The sequence below is a fragment of the Paracoccidioides lutzii genome (genome assembly GCF_000150705.2).
Source record: "Paracoccidioides lutzii Pb01 unplaced genomic scaffold supercont2.15, whole genome shotgun sequence".
NCBI classification, from domain to species: domain Eukaryota; kingdom Fungi; phylum Ascomycota; class Eurotiomycetes; order Onygenales; family Ajellomycetaceae; genus Paracoccidioides; species Paracoccidioides lutzii.
In genome coordinates, this window is record NW_015440961.1 from 193,614 (window position 1) to 214,405 (window position 20,792).

The window sequence follows — 20,792 nt, forward strand, 5'->3', positions numbered from 1 at the left end:
GGGGGGGGGGGGGGAAACAATTTTTCGCGTCGTGAAGGGATTAAGGAGGATGGCAATAGAAATATATCACTGCCCCCCCCCCTCCAAAGTCTCATCCCCGGGATGCTGCCTTGTGTGAATCCGTGTCTTTGTTTTCATTGTTCTGTTGTGCTTTCCTTTCATTTCCGCAGGCAGACACTCCTTCCAGGCTGCAAAGACGTCGGCGTCCAGTTGTTGCAGGCTCTTGCAACGATTCCACTCCTTATTCTGATATTATTCTTCTTTGTGTGTTTTTAAACACACGCCGGGCTACCCTCCTTTCTGCCGAAGCAGAAGATCGTTTTTTACTCTCCTGATCCAGTTGATATATACCCATCCACGGACACCCTTTGTGTTGTTTACAACATAATAAATAATATAACTGTATCATTACTTTAGAAAGACAAGCAAGAAGCAAACGAAGTCATCATGAGGGCTACCGGCCTGACTTTGCTGGTCGCCGTGACTAAGCTCAGCTCCGCGTCCTACGTGTTGAAAGATGACTATCAGCCATCAAACTTCTTTGACGGCTTCGAGTTCTTCGATGTAAGTCCCTGATCCAGTAGTGCTTGGCTACCACAACTGCTGGCGTTGATGCAACTAACTAACAGTTTTACAGGGTGCTGACCCCAGCAATGCTTATGTTACCTACGTCGATCAAAACACGGCAGTGAAGGATGGGCTAGCTTCTGACAAAAACGATTTTGTTTATCTCGGAGTTGATTATACCAACATCGCAACTGGCTCGGGCCGCAAGAGTGTTCGACTCGAGACGAAGAAAACCTACAAACATGGACTAATTGTGGCTGATATTTCCCACATGCCAGGAGGGATCTGCGGAACCTGGCCCGCATTGTGAGTCCCACTAGCTTCTCCTAAGGCGCATCGAAGTATGTCAATTCCCAGTTGCCGGTATTCTGACTATTCATCACAGCTGGACGACAGGGGCTTCTTGGCCAGATGACGGCGAATTCGATATCATCGAGGGTGTCAACACCCAAAAACAAAATGTTGTGGCGTTGCACTCTACGAAGGGGTGTAAAATAGAAAACAACGGTAAGTTCACAGGCAGTCTCGTCACTACCGACTGTGATGTATACTCGCCAAATCAGCCTTCAAACCAAGGTTGTTTGTTTAAGGATACCAGCTCGAAGGGTTGGGGACCTGACTTCAATTCAATTGGTGGGGGTGTGTATGCGATGGAGTGGAAGAGCGACGCCGTCAGCGTCTGGTTTTTCCCACGTTCCCATATTCCCGCAAATATCAATGGGGTAAACCCCGACCCCTCGGTTTGGGGTAAACCAGTCGCACATTTCACGGGTTGCGACTTTGACAAGTTCTTCAAGGAACAGCGAATTGTATGTACTTCTCAATCTCTGTCCATCACATATGACTTGAAACTAATCAAATAAACTTCCGTGGCATCAGATTTTCAACACCGCCTTCTGCGGCGACTGGGCCAGAGTCACTTGGCCCGAGTATAATACCTGCTCTGCCAAAGCCGACACCTGCGAAGATTATGTCAAGAACAACCCCAAAGACTTCCAAGAAGCTTACTGGTCTATCAATTATCTGAGGGTTTTCCAAAACCAGCCAGGTAGATCATCTAGCAACCGTGCTTCAGCCTCAAACACACGACAGTCCACATCGACCATCGTCTCAACTACCGCTTCAACAACTCAGTCCAACACTTCAGGTACTTCTGGCAGCTATCCTTCCGAGCCAAGCGCCTCCTATCCTACGGACGCGAACCCCACTGAGCCAAGTGCCTCATATACGACAGACGCTTACCCTACTGGACCAGGCGCCTCCCACCCAACAGACGGCTACCCCACCGAGCCAAATGACCCTTATCCCACCGACAGCTCCGCCTCTTCTTCCTACGACGCAACCAACATCTTAAGTTGCACCCCTCCACCAGCAGAGAGCTGCGTGACGTACACGACCCAAACCACAATTGCGATCGTCTACACCCCTTCTGCAGCTCCGAAAGAGGCCATAATTCCCATCGAACCGGCGCCTGCTAAGTATCCAACAAATGAGAATCCCGCGGATGATGAGTATCCCACAGATGAGTATTCCGCTGATGGGTATCCAACAAATGATAAGTATAGAGCGGTGAAGAGAAAAGAGCACATAAATCAGCATGCAGCACGACATCACCATCAGTAGAGGTAAATAAACCGGTAGTGGATTGGTTCTCCATTTTTTGTTCTGCGTACATCTAATTGATGTGAGACTCATTTTACTTTTTTTCTTTCTGGAATCGGCCTTCCGAGGGCCCGTTTTGTGTTCATACATAGCACCCTTATATACATATTATTCATGCTTTGTACAATGTTTGACTGCGCCTTTCTTTTTTGGTCAAAGAAAGAGGGAGTATGAATAATATTTTAAACAAAAGCTTCGTCCCCTGTCAGGATACTTAATATCTAGACCCCTTTGCAATCAGCAGCAATTAGAGCGCCCTGACAACAAATGCCAAAGATGGACAAATGATTTTTGAAGTTCAGAATGGAAGTGACGGAAGGGAAAACTGAATAAAATTGTGCCATAAGTCAATACCTAGAAGTAAAGCATCGCTGGCGAGTGGACAGCTTATTGACAGGTGAAGTTCATGCATCATTTTCTATGTCATGCTCACTATGTTGGTTAGGTGTTCTGGTCATTCAGTTATCTGTGCTAGGTAGCATTCTTGATAGATGCCAACTCTTTACCTTGATGGAAAGAAAATCTTCAATTAATCATTAAAATCTTTATTTTTATCAATTGCAAAGCCACGCGTGTGTAGATATTAAAAATTTAATCCAATGGTATCCGAATATCATCAGATCTGAAACCCCAACTCCATCTTATCATCCGTCAACCGCTCCCACTCCAACAGCGGCCGAAACATGTAGATTTCCATATCTTCCTTCCTAAGCACCTTTTCAGCCCGTTTGCAGCCTTCTTCAGCTATAAATTCGCCTTTGCGAGTATGTGGATACATCAGAATTTTGTGATTATCGCAATCATCGTCTCCGTTGCGATTGGTATTGATAGTCGTCTTTGATAATTTTTCCTCCGCATTTTCGTTCTTAATTTTCGTAATGTCACAACTACTTTTTTCGTTATTCAGGCCAGCATCAGTACCAGCATCAGGAGCATTGGAATCCACGATCCTTGCCCCAGAGAAATATGCCAGAGAATTCCACAATCCGTGCAATTGAACATCAATCGGCACAAAGTGATGCCACGGCGTCAGTCGCCTATCTATTCATTGGCGAAACAAACTGGTGCGAAACGGAAACGGGAGGTTCCTGCTTTGCAAAAATGGCAAGAAGCGCCCGCTGAAACTGGCCCGGTCAGCATCCATAAGGAACCGGTATTTCCAATGTTCTTGGGGATCGATTGAGGGGCCTAAGCCGAATTCACTTGTTTGGGCATTGCAGTCCTGTATACTGCAGCGGGTTACCTTGTCTGTGAGGAAGACGGAAGTTTGGAGATCGAGAGTGGTGGAGACGCTCGAGGCTGGGATGTTGATGTATCTGCAGGAAGTTGGGTTCTCCTTGGATGAGGACCAGGAGGGAAGCAGGATTGAAACGGGATTTGAGGTGTGGTTGTTGGTGCCGCACCAAAGATGTGCACCGTACTTTCGCACTTGTGAGCCTACGTGATTTTGGTAGAGCTCTTGAAGATTGTTTCTGCTGACGTCCGCAGCAGGGAATCGGCAAGCTGCAAAGAATCATCATGATCCTCCACAACAAGGTCTCGAGATGGAGAAGAGGGCAATTCGACCGAGAGAAATACTCAGGACAGCACGAATGCTGTCAATGTAGTGTGCACAGGCCGATCTGTTATTTTTTCGCAGCCCGTTGGTTTAATGGCCGTCCTCTTTAGCATCTACCAATCGGCCCGAAGCTACCACGGCCGAACGTAAAGGAATGAAACGTACCGACCGCAGACAGGGATAATAGCAAAACGGCTCAAGACAAACACACTGGCTGCATTAGGACCGTCATTTTCACTCCGGGTACCACATACGTTGATGCAATGCGCTGGACCATCCCGCGCGCATTGACGTCCATCCTTTTATTCGATCAGAGTCGGCAAGGATGTCTTTCCACCCCTCTGGCCTTTTATTTATTTATTTTTATTTTTATTTTTATTTTTATTTTTTTTTCTCCTTCTTCTCAATTTCTGTGCTCGCATGCCCGTGTGAAGCGCGGGGGTAGAGCTATTATTAGGTAATGTGGGCAAAAAGCGAATGGAATCCAGGGGACTGACCAATCACCCACGGCAATGCATACGGCGGCAACCATGCAGGTCCATGCAGGTCCCAGCCGGTAGGTGTATATGACAGAATGGCAAGCTTGATTAATTGCAAAGGTTGCTAACTACGAGAACAACGAGGATATGGTAGAATATATGTCACGTGATCAAGGATATAAGTGTGCAAGTATGTATCTAACTATCTCCCAGAGCAATGGAGACTTGCGGGTTTTCTGGGAGGAGATCCAAAAAACGTTGCGGATTAAAATAAGAATAGAAGAAAGAATAGATAAGAATATAAGCGGTGCTCTGCGCCGTGGAACCATGGACAGCTACTCTATATATAAAGTGCTTGGGAAACTCTTGGGTTTGACCCAAGGGACAGGCGTAGGATTCTACAATTCCATTAGTTATTACTTAAAAGAACAACAAACCATACCAGAAGCCTCGAATAGCCATGATTTGCCTTTGCCAGGTCTGTTGTGAGACTTTGACCGTTGATTGGTGATTATCCGTTAGCCATCCTTGGATAAGTGGCTTTCTGCCAAGGGAGAAAGAATATTACTAATCGTGCCGCTGCGTAACCCACACCTCATGTGGGTCCGCCACACCAAAATGATAAAAATCTAAAATCACATCCTTATTATTGCACTCTATATCAATAATTAGTAGTTAATTTATAATAAAAAGATTATCTACATCACTCTCAGTATGTGTGTCATCTCTAAATTGATTTAATTCCTCTTCTGTCAGTGGTGTGAGTGTGTCAATTTTCATGGGATCAACTTCAAGTCTCTGCCACTTCTTATTCTGCTTTTTTTCAGCTTTATTATTCTTATGCTACTTGATTTTTCTATTGACATCTTTAATAGTGAGAACTATTTCTACTTGAATCTGACAACAGATTGTTTTAGCTCTGCAGTGTTTACTGACATTGAGAAAATTCTCTAATTCAGTGATTTGTTGCTCATTAAATTCTGCATAAATTAGACTTGCTTTGAATATTTTGTTCAAACAACATATTAAAATAAGTGATTTCAATTTGAGAGTGTCTCTAATACTTTGTATGACATTTTCTACAATATTAATATGATGTTTCAGCTTTTGAATTGTCTTTGATGAGAATAGCTGAGAAGAAGAGATAGATATGTAATTTGAATCATTTTCATCTTTATAAATCTGCAGTGAAGCAGGTGATGAGATTCACTACTTAAGAGCATCAAGAACTTAGTCAGAATTTCATGAATATATGTCATGTTGAGCTTATTTTGCAGCTATTGTATCAGATTTAAAGATCTGCTTTTACATAATTGAGAGATCTTGTAGAAACTGTCATTTTTCATACTTAATAAGATTATGACATACAGTGTAGTTGATTGCTTTTGAATGATATTACTTATATTGCTGAAATAATAGACTATTTAGAGATTGTAGCAAATGAGTAACATGTGATAAAAATTTATATAAAATTATTTTATAAAAATCTGTATATTGTATAAACTTCTCAGTAAAGTGAGATTTATGATTATTCATTAAAAGCAATTAATGATTTTCTTTTTATCTCTTTTCTATAGTAGTATTGAAATGTTTAAGTCATTCAAATTTAATCTCATCATTTGTAAATTCAGTATCTGATATAGTAATTTTATAATTGCTAAGTAAATCTATTTATGTATATCAGTTCTTCAAGTGTGTTTTGAAGATCAAGATTATCAATGATAAAATAATATGATTATTCATGAATATATATTCAATGACTGTAATCAAACCTCTTGAAAAGGATGAAGAAATGATGAAATTAACTTCTTTAAAAGTAGTTATAACTCATTCTCCACATTCTTATCCTTATTGAAATTCAATCTTATTGAAGTTATATATATCACAGATATGAAATTGATACTGCTCAAATAGAATTTGAAGATATTCAAATCATGTATTGATATGTTCAATACCTTCAACTGTCACTCTCTTTAAATTCATTGACTTCTATTTCACTCTTTTATACTCAGGTAGACATTCAATGAACCTATAAGTTCACATCTTGTTGACTTTTGAAGAGGAGGTAGTAGGATCTAAATACTGGCATCTGAGTATTAAATTCACAAAATCTTCAATATATTCAGTTGTGGAAGGATAATTCTTTTCATCAAGCAGCTTGACTTATCATTTAATTACATCCTTCTGACTCTTATTTAATTTCTTGTTAACTGGAATCTTTGCAGTATTTAGATTCCTTCCATTGATATGCACTTGGATATGTTGATAAGGAACCTCAAATTCTCATGACAGAGGCAGTATTTTGAAATTTGAGTTTTTTTGGTGTTTTTATTGTTTTGGTATGGTGCACCCACATGAGGTGTGGGTTGCGCAGCGGCACGATTAACAAATACCAACGTTTGCGGTCAGTCTTTTATCGATCTTCCCATCCAGATCACTTTTCTCCACAATTACGGCGGAGGGTAGTCCGGGCACCAAAATACTGGAAGTTAGAGGAGATTGGGCGCTATGAATTACCTGCTAGTATATATATACATGTCCTTCATACTCGCGGGGGAATATGATCATCTTCATCCCGTTGAATGATGTAGTTCTGTTGTTCTGTTGTTCGGTTTAGAGCGTCATAAGCCCCTGTTCTGTTGCGCGTTTAGAACATAAATTAAATTAGCAACCTGTGAAGTTTTGTCGCCATCTCGATCATCCATCGCCAAAATACCCTTTGCTCTGCCCTTCAAAAATGTTGCAAGGACTTGCCCTCGCCGTATACGGTTAATCTGTCCTCCCCGCCTATCTTTATCTTGGAAGAATCTTTAAAAGATCTTGGAAGATTACCCAAGAAAGACCAAGCAAGGGATCACGTGACAACATCAACTTTGGTGTTACTCGGCAAGAATTCCGTTTTTCAGTAGCGGTCGAGAACAGGTAAATTATACCCGAGACCAAAACGGTTTTTTTTTTTTTTTTTAAAAAATTTATATTTTTGTCATTTACGGTCAACGGAGCAACATCAAAGCGTATGGGTGGTTTAAACAGACAGTAGCTTTCGCGCGGGATCTGGGTGCCCTAGCTTATGTCTCTAATGCCAGCTGTTGAAGTTCGTACGGATATCCGGCGTCCAATTCATATTCGTATTGTAACCCCTTCTCTGCCAATGTGCTGAATTTGCATTTGCAGCCAAAAGAAATTTGGCCGCGCTTGTCACCGTTGGGGTCGTCCATCCTACCTCCGCCAGTGCACTGTCGAAACCATGCCACGAAAATCGATCGATTCCCGGATCACCTCCCTGATTAGAAATGGCATTCAGGAGAAGAAAAGGAGCTTCTTCGTGATCGTCGGTGACCGCGCTAAAGATGTCATTGTCCACCTCCACCACATAATGTGCAGCGTCGACGTTAAGCAGAATAAATCGGTTTTATGGGCATATAAGAAGGATCTGCTTGGGTTTACCAGCCATCGCAAGAAGCGCGAGGCCAAGATTAAGAAGGAAATCAAAAGAGGAATACGGGACCCAAATACCGAGGATCCGTTCGAGCTGTTCATCACACTCCAGCAGATTCGATATGTCTATTACAAGGAGACGGACAAAATCCTGGGAAACACATATGGGATGTGTGTGTTGCAGGACTTCGAGGCGCTCACACCCAATCTGTTAGCGCGCACCGTTGAAACTGTCCAAGGTGGAGGACTGCTCATTCTCTTATTGAAGGGAATGAAGAGTCTAAAACAGCTTTACACCTTATCTATGGATGTTCATTCCAGATACCGGACCGAGGCTCATGACGATGTAGTCGCACGGTTCAACGAGCGCTTTATCCTATCTCTGGGAAGCTGCAAAACTTGCTTGGTAATAGATGATGAGCTGAACGTTTTGCCAATCTCGGGTGGTAAATATGTGGAACCGCTGGCTCCAATTGACCCAAGCAACGAGTCTATGGACCCGACGAAGAAGGAACTAAAGGAGATCAAGGATAAGCTGGCAGATACAGAACCTGTTGGGTCCTTGGTCACATTGGCGAAGACGGTGGACCAGGCAAGAGCGCTTCTCACGTTTGTTGATGCCATAGCAGAGAAGACTCTGAGAAGTACTGTTACCTTAACTGCTGCCCGTGGTCGTGGAAAATCCGCTGCCCTTGGTGTTGCCATTGCTGCGGCGATTGCGTACGGCTATAGCAATATATTCATTACTTCTCCAAGCCCAGAGAATTTGAAAACTTTGTTTGAATTTGTCTTCAAGGGCTTTGACGCTCTAGGATACCTGGATCATGTTGATTACACAATTCTTCAGTCAACGAACCCCGATTTCAACAAAGCTATTGTTCGTGTTAATGTTCACCGCCAACACAGGCAAACAATTCAATACATCAAACCCCAAGATGCCTTTGCTCTTGGACAAGCAGAACTTTTGGTAATTGATGAGGCTGCTGCCATACCCTTACCATTAGTGAGAAAGCTAATGGGTCCGTATTTGGTATTTATGGCGTCCACCATCAACGGATATGAAGGAACTGGAAGATCTCTGTCTTTGAAACTGATTCAACAACTTCGGGAGCAGTCAACAGGTGGAACGAAAACTACAGATGATACAGACATTGTTGACCGGGCGGCGGGAAAATCTGTGAAGCATGGAGAAAAGGACTTTTCGGGTGGCCGTTCACTGCGAGAGATCACTCTTTCGGAACCCATCCGATATGCGCCTGGAGATTCAGTGGAGAAATGGATGAATAAGCTCCTCTGCCTCGACGCAACCCTTCCTAAATCCAAAGCGAATACCCAGGGATGTCCTCACCCATCACAATGCGAGCTTCTTCATGTTAACCGTGACGTTCTCTTTTCGTTCCACCCGCTTCCCGAAAAGCTTTTGCAGCAGATGATGGCGTTGTATGTGGCTAGCCACTACAAAAATTCGCCAAATGATCTTCAGCTCATGAGTGACGCACCAGCGCATCAACTATATGTGTTGGTACCACCAACTGACCCCAACAAGGTACCTGAACCGCTCTGTGTAATCCAGGTGGCTCTGGAAGGTCGAATAAGCAAGCAGAGCGTGCTACATGGCCTTAGCCGTGGGCAACGAGCGGGAGGAGATCTAATCCCCTGGCTTGTTAGTCAACAGTTCCAAGACGAAGAGTTTGCGGGACTCTCCGGTGCAAGGATCGTGCGAATAGCTACGAACCCAGATTATCTGGGCATGGGCTACGGCTCACGCGCTGTCGAACTACTGACCGATTTCTTCGAAGGCAAATTTGCAAGCTTGTCAGAGGAGGATAATTTCCCCTCCGATGAATTGGTCAGGGTAACGGATGAGGAATTAGCAAATTCAAGTTTGTTGGATGATAATATTCGTATTCGAGACATACATTCCATGCCACCTCTCTTTGCTAGACTCAACGAACGGCGCCCAGACTCCCTTGACTACCTGGGCGTCAGCTACGGCCTAACCCCTCAGCTTCATAAATTCTGGAAACGCTCTCGCTTCACTCCAGTTTATTTGAGACAAACCCCCAACGAACTTACCGGCGAACACTCCTGTGTCATGCTCCGTGCCCTATCTGCAGGCAGCAATGACACCAGCTGGCTTGGAGCTTACGCACGGGATTTCCACAAACGCTTTCTTGCCCTCCTATCTTATCAATTCCACGACTTCCCATCCGTACTCTCCCTCAGCATCGGCGAATCCACCGGTGCAGCCTCGAAGTCCGACCCATCTTACACACCTTTCACCCTTACAAAAGCAGACCTGGACGCTTCATTCTCTCCCTTTGACCTAAAACGTTTAGACAGCTACGCAAACAATCTGCTCGATTACCACGTGATCCTCGACATGGTCCCAACGATCGCGGAATTCTATTTCTCTGGCCGCTTGGGGAGCGGCGTGAATCTTTCCGGAGTTCAGCAGTCAATCCTGTTGGCTATAGGCTTACAGCGAAAATCCTTTGACGATGTTGAGAAGGAACTTAAAGTTGCCGCATCCCAGCTGATGGCCATGTTTGTAAAGATTGTCAGGAAAGTTTCTGCGCATTTCAGGATTCTAGTCGAAGGTGCTGTGGCGGAGACTTTGCCGCCTGCGGAAATTGGTGTTTCTCCGAAGGACGCTACGGACGTTCATGATGATGAAGTTATCGATGATCGATTCCAGCCTCTGGATGTTGGGCTCGATGAGGAGCTAAGAGAAGGAGGTGAGGAGGTTACTAAAGAGTTGAGAGAAAAACAACGCGCTCTTATTGATGCGTTGCCTTTGGAGCAGTAAGCTAGGCTCTTTCTCTTCCAAATACTTGCTGCGCATCGCTTCTTCCTTACCTCAAAAACGTTTGCTTAACCCATCATATTATGTAACTAACTCCGGCTCCCTTTTTCTCTAATGATACAGATACGAAATCGCCAACGGAGCCGCTGCCTGGGAAGATGCGGAAAAGCAAATCCGCGCCTCCGCTGGTAAGAACGGCAATATACCCACCGTGAGCGTCAAGTCATCGAAACCCATGAAGCGCAAGGCGGGAGAGTCGGCCAAAGAGATCTACGAGAAGGAAATTGAAGGCAAGAGGGAGAAGAAGATTAAGAAGGGCACAGAGAAGGGGAGGAAGTAAGGATGAGATGAAGTGGTGTTTTCCCCTGACTTTTTTTCTTGGCTGTTGTCTCCGATTACCCCCTCTTTGTAAATTTTAGAATTTATTCTGCTTTGTGGGTGGGGAGTTTGCGAGGGTTGGGAAAAGCGTGGAAATACTCTGTGTAAGAATTTCTTTTGTGTGTAAATTGGCATTTGTCAAGATTGTGCTTGGCTATATTTCCTAGTTAAAGCCATTTTACTATTTAATAAAGTCATCATGATAGGGAATATGTTCTCTATCCCAGTGTCAATTCAATTGTAAATTAGTAAATTTCATTGATTTGTTAAGCACAGGAAAATATAATGAAACATGCGTGGGGGATAAAGTACAAGAACTCCTTGCTAAACAAATAACAACCCAAGAAACAGGATAAGCGAAATAGAGCATAGCAAGACAAGAAAAGGAGAGAAGGTTCTGAATTTTTTGAAGTACTAGAATATAGTTACAGCTCATTATGGCTGGTTGGTTCCTCCTTTACAGGTTTTTGTTTTGGCTCTTTTGGTGATTCAACTTTGGGCTCCATCCCAGCCTCTTTCTCAGGTTCTTTCGTCGGCTCTGTCACTTTCTCTTGCTCCTCGAACACAACGCCATCGGGTAGCTTCTTTTTGGCTCCTTCTCCAAGACGAATCGCGTCAATCCATGTTTCGAGTTTGGCGGCGCTAAAGTCGCCTTCCTCTCCCGGGTCGTATTGTTGCCACCAGCCGCGTTTCGCATTCAAAGCGATGACATCAATGACGCTGTCTTTCTTCAGCTCCAGCTTATTCCTTAATACACCAACATCCTCTACTGTATCTGGAACAGCGTAAAAGGGGAACAGGTGTCCCTTTCTCAATGAATGTTTATGGGAGATCTCGGCGAGGCCGGTGAATGCCTGAAATGCTCCAGCTGGAGGTTCTGAATCCAATGATTCTGGCATTTTTCCGAGGACGAGGACACAAGTTCCCGTCTTTGGGGCGAGACACACCTTTCTAAGGTCTGAGGTTGTGGATAGGATGTTTAGAGCAGGGGCCTTGGATGGTAAAGGAGAGACAGATCTGGAACTGGTCTCTGGAGATTCGGTGGCCTCGGAGGTAGTGGACGCTGTAGATTTGCTGGGTTTTGGATCTGTGCTGGCTTTAGCTACCTGACCGAGAAAATCAGATATCGGATTCTTTTTTAACTCTCCACCGTAGGAAATAGCTTCTTTTCCTCCACCTGGGAGAAGCACAATGGTCGGAAACTTTTTGATACCAAAGGTTTGTACCGCTGAAGTCTCTTTGTTTCGAATCTGTGCGAAATTAATTGACCCTAGATAGTCGATAGCTAACGCCCGGAGAAGTGCACTGGTCGCGGGTTTCTCTGTGAACAGAATAGCTTTTGCAGTGTCATTTGCTTCCTTTAGCCAACCATCGAACTCCTTGTCTGTAATCTTTTTTACATGATTTGGTATCTTATCCACCATATATTCAACTATAGCTTTAGCCGTTCTCGCACCGTTATAATCTTCAACTCGTGGGTTTCCGGGCTTTTTCGACGGGGTTATGACTTTAAGAGTAGGGAATCCCCGGATTCCCATCTGGCCACAGATGGGTTTGTTCAAGTCGTCATCGCAATTAACAGCGGCAACTTGTGCCAGCCCATCAAGGTGCTTGGCAACCTTTTCGTATACAGGTTTCAAGTTCTGACAGTGTCCACACCATGGAGCGTAGAATCTGAAATAGGTGAAGTCAATCAGATACAAGCTCGTTGGCAACGCTAAGGGGAAGAACCTTACTCTACAATCTAGAGAATATGTCAATTTTCACGTTTTTATGGTTTTCAATCATACTTGATACCGAGGCCAGTGAAGCACTTACAGATAACTGATTTGACCGCGCAATCAAATGGTCATATTTGCTACTGTCAACTTGGAGGACTGGAGAGTTTTTGGTATAAAGACCGTCGACATTTACGAGTAGTGTCTGCCAAAAAGCTGCAATTAGCAGAATGGCGGAGCTCTTCTTGGGCATGGTGGAAGAGCTGGATGAAATGCAACAGTGGCTAGCGATCGCACGGGGGGTTACGAAAGGAGATAAGTTCATAAACGCAATACAAAGCTCATGTCAATGTCAGCAAGCAAGAATACTCTATAACTAGCCAGAGAGTGAGAGGGAGTGAGTTCTTTTAAATATCCGCCCCCGTTCCTTGAACCACCGTGCGCACGTATTTCATGCCCGTCCCGGTCTCCTTCCCCTTGGCGCAAGGTGTCCAGTTGCTGTTTTGGGCGAAAGTAGCGCTCTCCGCATCGCCACGTGATGATGATCTGCTGACTCATCCCGCCGGTCATCTTTGGTCCCCAAACGGCGGTTTGGGACATTTCTTTCCGCAATGGAATGGAAGATTATCTTCTTCGGCCGCCCTCTAGGTCATTGGGACGGATTCTACGCCTCACATAATGGGACTCATTATGCTGTATATACTTGGCAAGCGAACCCGAAGCTTATACACACCTCTGACGAGGATGTTGCCCATCGAGTCTTTGTTTGTGTTGGGACATATCAAAATCATCAGAGTATACGCCATCAACAGACCCTTCAGCCCCTCTTCGAAGTGGCGGGATTTAGTTTTCGGTCCTTGGATTTTCCCTCCATTCGCCAACGGGGGCCGGGGGGGATCAAAACTGATAAGATTGGACGTTGATAACTAGTGAACCTGGCGTATTTAATATAATTGAGAGAGTGAATGTCTCCACAGGAACCTCCCAGTTGCCCTTGCCCCTACAGTTTGGTAACCCCCGTATCCCCTAATTGCCAGTATCTCCTTTCTCGGCCAGGCCCAAGATGGCGGTTTGACTCTGATTTGCGTTTTCGTGAATACGGCGGTAATACCCCCTTGCAGAAGAGCGAGCTCCATTAGAGTGTCCATGCTACTGGTGTTCATGTGTCTCGGGAGCCAACAATGAAGAATCACAAATTGTCTTTTCTCTTAATTTCGCAGTGCCTGTGTGGCTCCCGATCAGCCATCAGGTTCAAGGCATTGCCCGCCATGCAAAGCTACGATTCATGGGCCGGGCATATCGTTCTTACTTGATCAAAGTTTCGCATAAGAAATCGAGTGGAAAGGCCAGATGTGCGGAGATTGGCGTTTTGTCATTGGAGATAATGACCACCATGAATTTGTTATCTCGCGGTTCGATCGTTAAAGATCGCGGATAGCTTGAACCTTTGCTCTTTCACGAAGGTTAACTTTGACACACCCGTATAATGCACTTTCGAACCAAAGATACCTGCATACTTTGATATGTTAATCACCATGCCTAGGAAATCCGTCCTGCGTCTTGGTAAAATTGCAACTGGACGGGTATGCGGAGTTTGGATAAATCGCCACCAACCAGTTTTAGCTGCATTGAAATATTGGTCCTTTGTTGTAAGGGAGTATACCACCATGTAGAAGTCCCAAAAGGCCCACAGATGAAATTAACAGACATGGTGGTTTAAAAGGAGGGGAGCTTTCACAGAATATCAATTGACTCTGATTGTTCATACCTCTGAGTCAATCATGCAAAATTCATTTAAAACAAAAAGATTTGAAACACTTCCCTGATATCAAATTTCATCTGATTGCAGAAACTATCTGCATTTTTTTCTTAATAATTAAGCTGTGTTACATGTTGTGTCATGTTGTTTCTGATAATAATGATTGTGAGTGTGATGTAAATCATCTCTCTTCTCGCTGAAGTAGAATAGAACATTGATTTGTGTAATCTTTTTTATCCTCATGAAGAGATAACCAGCATCTAACTATCTCATGAGTGAGAATAAATATCAACAAGAGTTGATCAAACATTAGAGACTTAAAATAAACAACTCATTAATTTGAATCTCCAAGTGAGCATTTGACAATGTGATTGATGGCAGAAGTGACAGAGAGGCAACTCTGTTTGTCAGCAGCAGCAGTAAATGAAAAAGAAATATGAGAAAATATGGAATGTTGTTATTTAACAGAAGATTAAAGTACTAGTGAAACTTGACAATAGTATGAGAGAAAAGTGATTGATTTTACAAGTTTTCAACAAAGGATCTAGGTACAGTAGCGTAGCCGGGGTAGTGGAAGCGTGAGAAAATTCTACCAAAAAAAAACCAAGGAAAATTCTGGCATATTCATTTTTCCTTTTGTCTCGAATACACTGACAGGCCCTGTGGTTCGCTGGCTTTTTACATGTCCTCACTGGCAGTGGCACCGGTGATAATCTCAACCAGTTCACCGGTAATGGCGGCTTGACGCTGTCTGTTGTACAGGATCTGGAATCTGTAAGGGAATGGTTAGAAATAGTTAACAGATTAAGTAAATGAGATTAAGAATTTCATCTTGACATACCGTTGGATCATGTCACCAGCGTTCTTGGATGCATTCTGTATTATATTGAATTAGCAATTCATCCTAAACAGAGGGGACGATTGGACTGGGATGTTATATATAGTGAAAACATACGTCCATAGCATTGCGACGAGCCTAAGAAGTTACTTAATTAGTGAATCGCATTCTATAGTTCAAAAGGGTGTTATATTCTGTCATTCACTTACGGAGATTTCACAGGCATGACCTTCGGCCAGAGCCCAGAACAAGCTGTTGGCGAGAGCATATTCGCGGAGGTTGGCAAGAGCTTCGTCATCGATTTCGAAGGCAGATATGTTTGCTATATGCAAATTAGTAATATGTCACGCTACACTATCATTCAGTGGGCTGCTTGGGGTGTGTGGAGGAAGGGGGAAGACGCTGGGGTGCAGATTCCGCTCACGAGATTGCGTGATGGCCTCTTCCGAGTAAGCTTCGATAAAAACAGGCTCGTAGCTCTGAGCGTTGATGAACTTGTTGTAGATAATCTTGATACTGGCATAATCGGTTGGGAGCTGGGCGATTTGGTCCGCAATGGCTTGAGCATCGGCGAACGTTGGGATATCCTTTCCGACATTTGCGAAGCTCAGCACGAGATTCTTCTCATTGGTTCTGCTGAGTTGCGCCTTGGCCTTTTCTCCGAGGACAACAATATCGGCATCAGGTTGTTCAAGCACCATCCTTCTTGTAGCCTTGCTCAGGCCAGAGTGAATTCCTCCACAGAGACCCTTATCCGAACTAGCGACGACATACAAAGTCTTCTTATTCTCAAGGGGTTTGGTTTCGGCGTTCTCGAACACGGCGTTCGATGTTTGGCCGTAGCTGCGCGAATCACTCATGGCTTTCTGGGCCTTGTTGAGACGGGTGGAGGCAACGATCTTCATTGTGTTGGTGATCTTCTCGATGTTCTTGATGGACTTCAACCGACCCTCGATTTCACGGAGTGTCGCAAAGTTGGCGGCATTGGCGGGTGCATTCCTTCTTGAGCGGAATAACAACGTCAGTCAACCTTGTCCCCAATGGCCAGGAGCAACTCTCCCCACATGGTCATAGCCAAATCTAATTGTAATTGGGGGGAATGGGGGGAAGGTGGCGGAGGAACTAAGGCGATGATAAAATCTTACCGTGCAAGAATAGCACTGCCGGCCTGGAGGGCAGGACGAGCGGTTCGAGAGAGCATTGCCGTGAAGAGGAGACGTATAGGCAATAGTCAGGACTGTGTGGGCCCTGGCAATTGAAACTGATATACCGGATGCCGTGTGGGAGGGCAACTGGAAGCAGGCAAATATCTATCTATACCAGACAATCATGATGTGATGTTGGCTGGTTGTGTTTCTGGATGAATTGGGTCGTCGGAACAGGGAACCGTGCTATACCAAAACGGGACTAGCGGCGTCTTGGACTGAGAAGAATCCTTCCGCCAATCAGAAGCCGGCACCCTCAGCCTCTTTTAAAACCTTCCTTCTTCCAACTCCAAACCTCGCCCAGGACAAGTCCTGCCTTTTCTCTTCAACCTCACCTCACCTCTACACACTCCACCGTGCCCCAGCTCCCATTTCCCAGCTACCCTTTATCAGCGCATACCTCACCACCTCTCCTGTTCCTCACAGACCCCCTTGCACCCTATCTTTTCACAATTGCTCGCCCCTTTGTCACCCTGTTCTCGGCCTCGTGCCTCCACTGCCCGGCAAGGCATCTACGTGGCTCTCTATTGCCCCCGAATTTCTCGCATATACACCACTGCTTATCCCGTCAGAAGGCTTCGTACGTGGCTCATTTGCGAGTCATGAGTTCCTCGGATGAAGATGTGCCTCTTGTTGGCAAGAGGCAGTCCAACGGACACACTACAGGTCAGTTTTGGAGCCTTTTAACTAAACACACCACTTCACACCACCTCACACATAGATCGCCACTTTACTACCAATCCATTTCCTTTTTTTTCTTCTTGGGGCTTTAACTGATAGCACAGCTGTTCAGCGACACATGCGCTCTCAGATGAGCTGATTTCGAAGTCCACTGATCCATCCGTTAGCCACTCCCCGAAAGCAAATGGATACGTGCAGCCTGGCTTATCCATTCGCCATGGAACCGTCGAACCTGACGACGTCGAAATGCGAGATGTCGACGTGAACGGATCCAGTGCAAGCAAGAGAAAGACAAGAGCTGACGGAGTTCGGAAATCATATGCTGAGCCGGAGAGCAGTGAGGAGGATAAGCCATTAGTACGCCATACTACTATTCAATGAACCAACGACTTCCCCCCCACCCTCTCTCCCACGCCGAAAATTGGGTTTAATTTTGGCAGACCACGACTGACTCTTTCCGATAGAGCAAGCGACGTCGCACTTCAACGCAGCTCAAAGAAGAAGATTCCAATTCTGATGATGCCCCCATCATATCCAAATCTGCTAAAGGGAAAGCAGCAGCGAAAGCAGCCGCAGAAGAGCAGTCTGACTCGGATGCTCCCATAAGGAAAAGTCTAATCGCAGAGAAAGCTAAGATTGAAGAACGTGCTCGGAAGGAAGCAAAAGCGATTCGCAAAAAGGAAAGCGTTGCAGCAGCAAAGGCAAAGACAAAGACAAAAGCTCAAACTACAAAAGGCAAAAAGACACTGGCAAACGGCATTAAAAAGTCGGAATCTAGTGATGAAGACGTTCCACTGTCCCGTAAAGTGCCCGCAAAGAAGTCTACGAAAGTTAAAGCAGAGTCTACGGACGCGAAAATATCTAAAGCCAAGACAAAGAAGGAATCTAGCGAAGAAGCCGACGCTGACGTGGAGGCGGAGGAGGGAGAGGAGGAATATCGTTGGTGGGAGGATCCAACCAAAGGAGATGGCACTATCAAGTGGACAACTCTGGAACATAACGGTGTCATATTTCCCCCTCCATACGAGCCACTGCCTAAGCATGTCAAGATGAAGTACGATGGCGTTCCAATAACTCTAGCCCCAGAAGCTGAAGAAGTTGCCGGGTTCTTCGGTTCCATGCTTAACTCCACCCACAACGTTGAGAACCCGACGTTCCAGAAAAATTTCTTCAATGACTTCACTGCCTACGTCAAGAAGTCTGGCGGTGCGAAGGACCCGAACGGAAACTCAGTGGCAATAAATTCGTTTGATAAGTGTGACTTCAAACCGATCTTCGAGTTCTACGAAGCAGCTCGTTTAGAGAAAAAAGCACTGCCTGCCGCAGAAAAGAAAAGACTTAAGGCTGAGAAGGACGAGCTTGAAGCTCCATACATGTATTGTATGTGGGATGGTAGGAAGCAGAAAGTTGGAAATTTCCGCGTCGAACCTCCTGCCCTATTTCGCGGTCGTGGAGAACATCCCAAAACTGGAAAAGTGAAGACTAGAGTTATGCCGGAGCAAATCACTATCAACATTGGAAAAGAGGCCAAAGTCCCAACACCACCCGCAGGCCATAAGTGGAAGGAAGTTAAGCATGATCAAGAAGGTACTTGGCTAGCTATGTGGCAGGAAAATATCAACGGCAACTACAAATATGTCATGCTTGCGGCAAATTCCGATATCAAAGGCCAGAGTGATTACAAGAAGTTCGAAAAGGCCAGGGAACTCAAAGTATGTTATTAACAAAATTATTCTCGCCCCATCTTTTGCATCTTGTTACTAACATTTACCTCTAGAAACACATTGATCGGATACGTAGTGACTACAAGAAGGGCCTAAAACAAGAGCTTATGGCGGAACGCCAGAAAGCTACGGCTGTCTACCTTATCGATCAGTTCGCTCTTCGTGCCGGAAATGAGAAAGGAGAAGACGAGGCTGATACTGTTGGCTGTTGCTCTCTGAAATATGAGCATGTCACCTTGAAACCTCCAAATACAGTTATTTTCGACTTTTTGGGCAAGGATAGTATCCGGTACTATGATGAAGTAGAAGTTGACCCTCAGGTTTTCAAAAACCTCAAAATTTTTAAGAAGCCACCAAAGAAAGAAGGGGATGAAATATTCGACCGCTTAACGGTAAGTACCCAAACGTCGATTTTTCAAAGCTTGTATTTAACATTTTCTTCAGACTTCCGCGCTCAATAAGCATCTTTCCAACTATATGCCGGGTCTTACCGCGAAGGTGTTCCGTACATACAACGCGTCTTACACCATGGCTACACTTCTTAAAGGAATGAAGTCAACTGGCACGATCGCAGAGAAGATTAAAGATTACAACGATGCGAATAGACAAGTTGCCATTCTTTGTAACCATAAGCGTACCGTTACCGCCAGCCATTCAACTCAAATGGAAAAGCTTGGTGATAGGGTGTGTTCGCAACCAACTTGGAACCAAAATGTCCTTTGGCTAACAATTTGTAGATCAAAGGTTTGAAGTATCAACAATGGCGCCTTAAGCAGATGATGTTAGACCTCGACCCGAAGCTAAAGAAGAAGAAGGGCGCTGCCTACTTTGAACTTGACGAAAGTTTAGATCAAGAATGGATCAGAGAGCATCAAGCTTTCCTCGTCGAAGAGCAGCGGCAAAAGATCAAAAAGAAGTTCGAGAAAGACAATGAGAAGCGCGTTGCTGAAGGCGAGAAAGAAATGAAAGCAAAGGAGCTCGAGGAACGCCTTGAAGCCGCGAATGAGTTAGAAGCCAAGTTCAAGAAGGAAAACAAGTCTAAAAAGGTTGTACCGGAGGGAAAGGGAGTCACTGTCGAGAAGCTGGAGAACCAGCTCCTGAAGCTTGGACAGCGTATCGAAAATATGTCCCTTCAGGCTGAGGACAAGGAAAACAACAAAGAAGTAGCCTTGGGTACTTCCAAAATTGTAAGTTTTTCAAACTATTTTGCGTTTTTTCTCTCGTACCTTACCGTACAATACATATTCTTAACCTTTGACAAGAATTATATCGACCCTCGTCTCACCGTGGTATTTTCGAGGAAATTCAATGTCCCCATGGAAAAGTTCTTCTCGAAGACCTTGCGTGAAAAGTTTGATTGGGCGATTAAGTCCGTGGACGAAAATTGGGAGTTTTAATAATTAGAACCTTAGAAAAGAGAATTTCCTGTCTGGTTATATGTATTTTTGATTAAGGATTTTTTAGAGAAAGGTAAGGACTCCGCTTTCTATCCCCCGCTGTCAACCAAGCAGTTGACTGTTATGTTGCTGGCGTTTGCTTCTTTATTATAATTCTCTTGAGTTGTTATTACTACATCTGTACGTTGTTCGTGTCTATCAGTTGCACATCTCGCGGTATGGGGCATAATTCTATTCTCTTACTTTGACCTGTCGTTGGTGGTTTCTGGAGTATTTGACTTTTTCTTTTGCCCGGGACACCAACAAACCCTTTTTGAATCTTAAAAGGCTCCTTTTTCCTGTCCTATACTTCTTTCTTGCCCCTACCCTCTAGTGTCTTCTTGATTAGGCAAGATTTCGAGTGGAATTTAACTCCTTGAATAGGGATTACTAATATATGTACTTTGCGAGTTGGTCGCATGTGCACTCTTTATAAACCCTTTTCTTCTGGCTGTCAATCCATCCACACCATCACATAAATATAAAGTGCTATAGCTTGAGGTCACCGGTTAGAAAGGACCCTTCAATTGCTAAACTAAATAG

The 20,792-nt window shown here is 44.5% G+C and overlaps 6 protein-coding genes across 6 annotated transcripts; 3 read left to right on the top strand and 3 right to left on the bottom strand.

Moving 5' to 3' along the window:
- Positions 1-447: 447 nt before the first annotated feature.
- PAAG_05572 (hypothetical protein) lies at positions 448-2,190 on the top strand (the record flags this gene model as incomplete). Its single annotated transcript, XM_015845622.1, has 4 exons — positions 448-564; positions 638-873; positions 953-1,376; positions 1,447-2,190. 4 exons carry the CDS (start codon positions 448-450, stop codon positions 2,188-2,190), a joined length of 1,521 nt encoding a protein of 506 aa, XP_015699848.1.
- A 655-nt stretch (positions 2,191-2,845) lies between these two features.
- PAAG_05573 (hypothetical protein) lies at positions 2,846-4,085 on the bottom strand (the record flags this gene model as incomplete). Its single annotated transcript, XM_015845623.1, has 3 exons — positions 2,846-3,270; positions 3,292-3,732; positions 3,995-4,085. 3 exons carry the CDS (start codon positions 4,083-4,085, stop codon positions 2,846-2,848), a joined length of 957 nt encoding a protein of 318 aa, XP_015699849.1.
- A 3,428-nt stretch (positions 4,086-7,513) lies between these two features.
- On the top strand, positions 7,514-10,850 carry PAAG_05574 (N-acetyltransferase; the record flags this gene model as incomplete). Its single annotated transcript, XM_002792243.1, has 2 exons — positions 7,514-10,509; positions 10,634-10,850. 2 exons carry the CDS (start codon positions 7,514-7,516, stop codon positions 10,848-10,850), a joined length of 3,213 nt encoding a protein of 1,070 aa, XP_002792289.1.
- Positions 10,851-11,313: 463 nt separating this feature from the next.
- On the bottom strand, positions 11,314-12,859 carry PAAG_05575 (hypothetical protein; the record flags this gene model as incomplete). The annotated part of the gene is made up of 3 exons (XM_002792244.2): positions 11,314-12,562; positions 12,625-12,632; positions 12,707-12,859. 3 exons carry the CDS (start codon positions 12,857-12,859, stop codon positions 11,314-11,316), a joined length of 1,410 nt encoding a protein of 469 aa, XP_002792290.2.
- A 2,184-nt stretch (positions 12,860-15,043) lies between these two features.
- On the bottom strand, positions 15,044-16,404 carry PAAG_05576 (ATP synthase gamma chain; the record flags this gene model as incomplete). Its single annotated transcript, XM_015845624.1, has 6 exons — positions 15,044-15,137; positions 15,207-15,241; positions 15,321-15,341; positions 15,413-15,525; positions 15,628-16,205; positions 16,349-16,404. The coding sequence occupies 6 exons, from the start codon at positions 16,402-16,404 to the stop codon at positions 15,044-15,046; spliced, it is 897 nt and encodes a 298-aa protein (XP_015699850.1).
- A 606-nt stretch (positions 16,405-17,010) lies between these two features.
- On the top strand, positions 17,011-20,210 carry PAAG_05577 (DNA topoisomerase; the record flags this gene model as incomplete). Its single annotated transcript, XM_015845625.1, has 7 exons — positions 17,011-17,074; positions 17,202-17,446; positions 17,554-18,801; positions 18,867-19,205; positions 19,258-19,497; positions 19,551-20,000; positions 20,076-20,210. 7 exons carry the CDS (start codon positions 17,011-17,013, stop codon positions 20,208-20,210), a joined length of 2,721 nt encoding a protein of 906 aa, XP_015699851.1.
- Between the last annotated feature and the right edge of the window lie 582 nt (positions 20,211-20,792).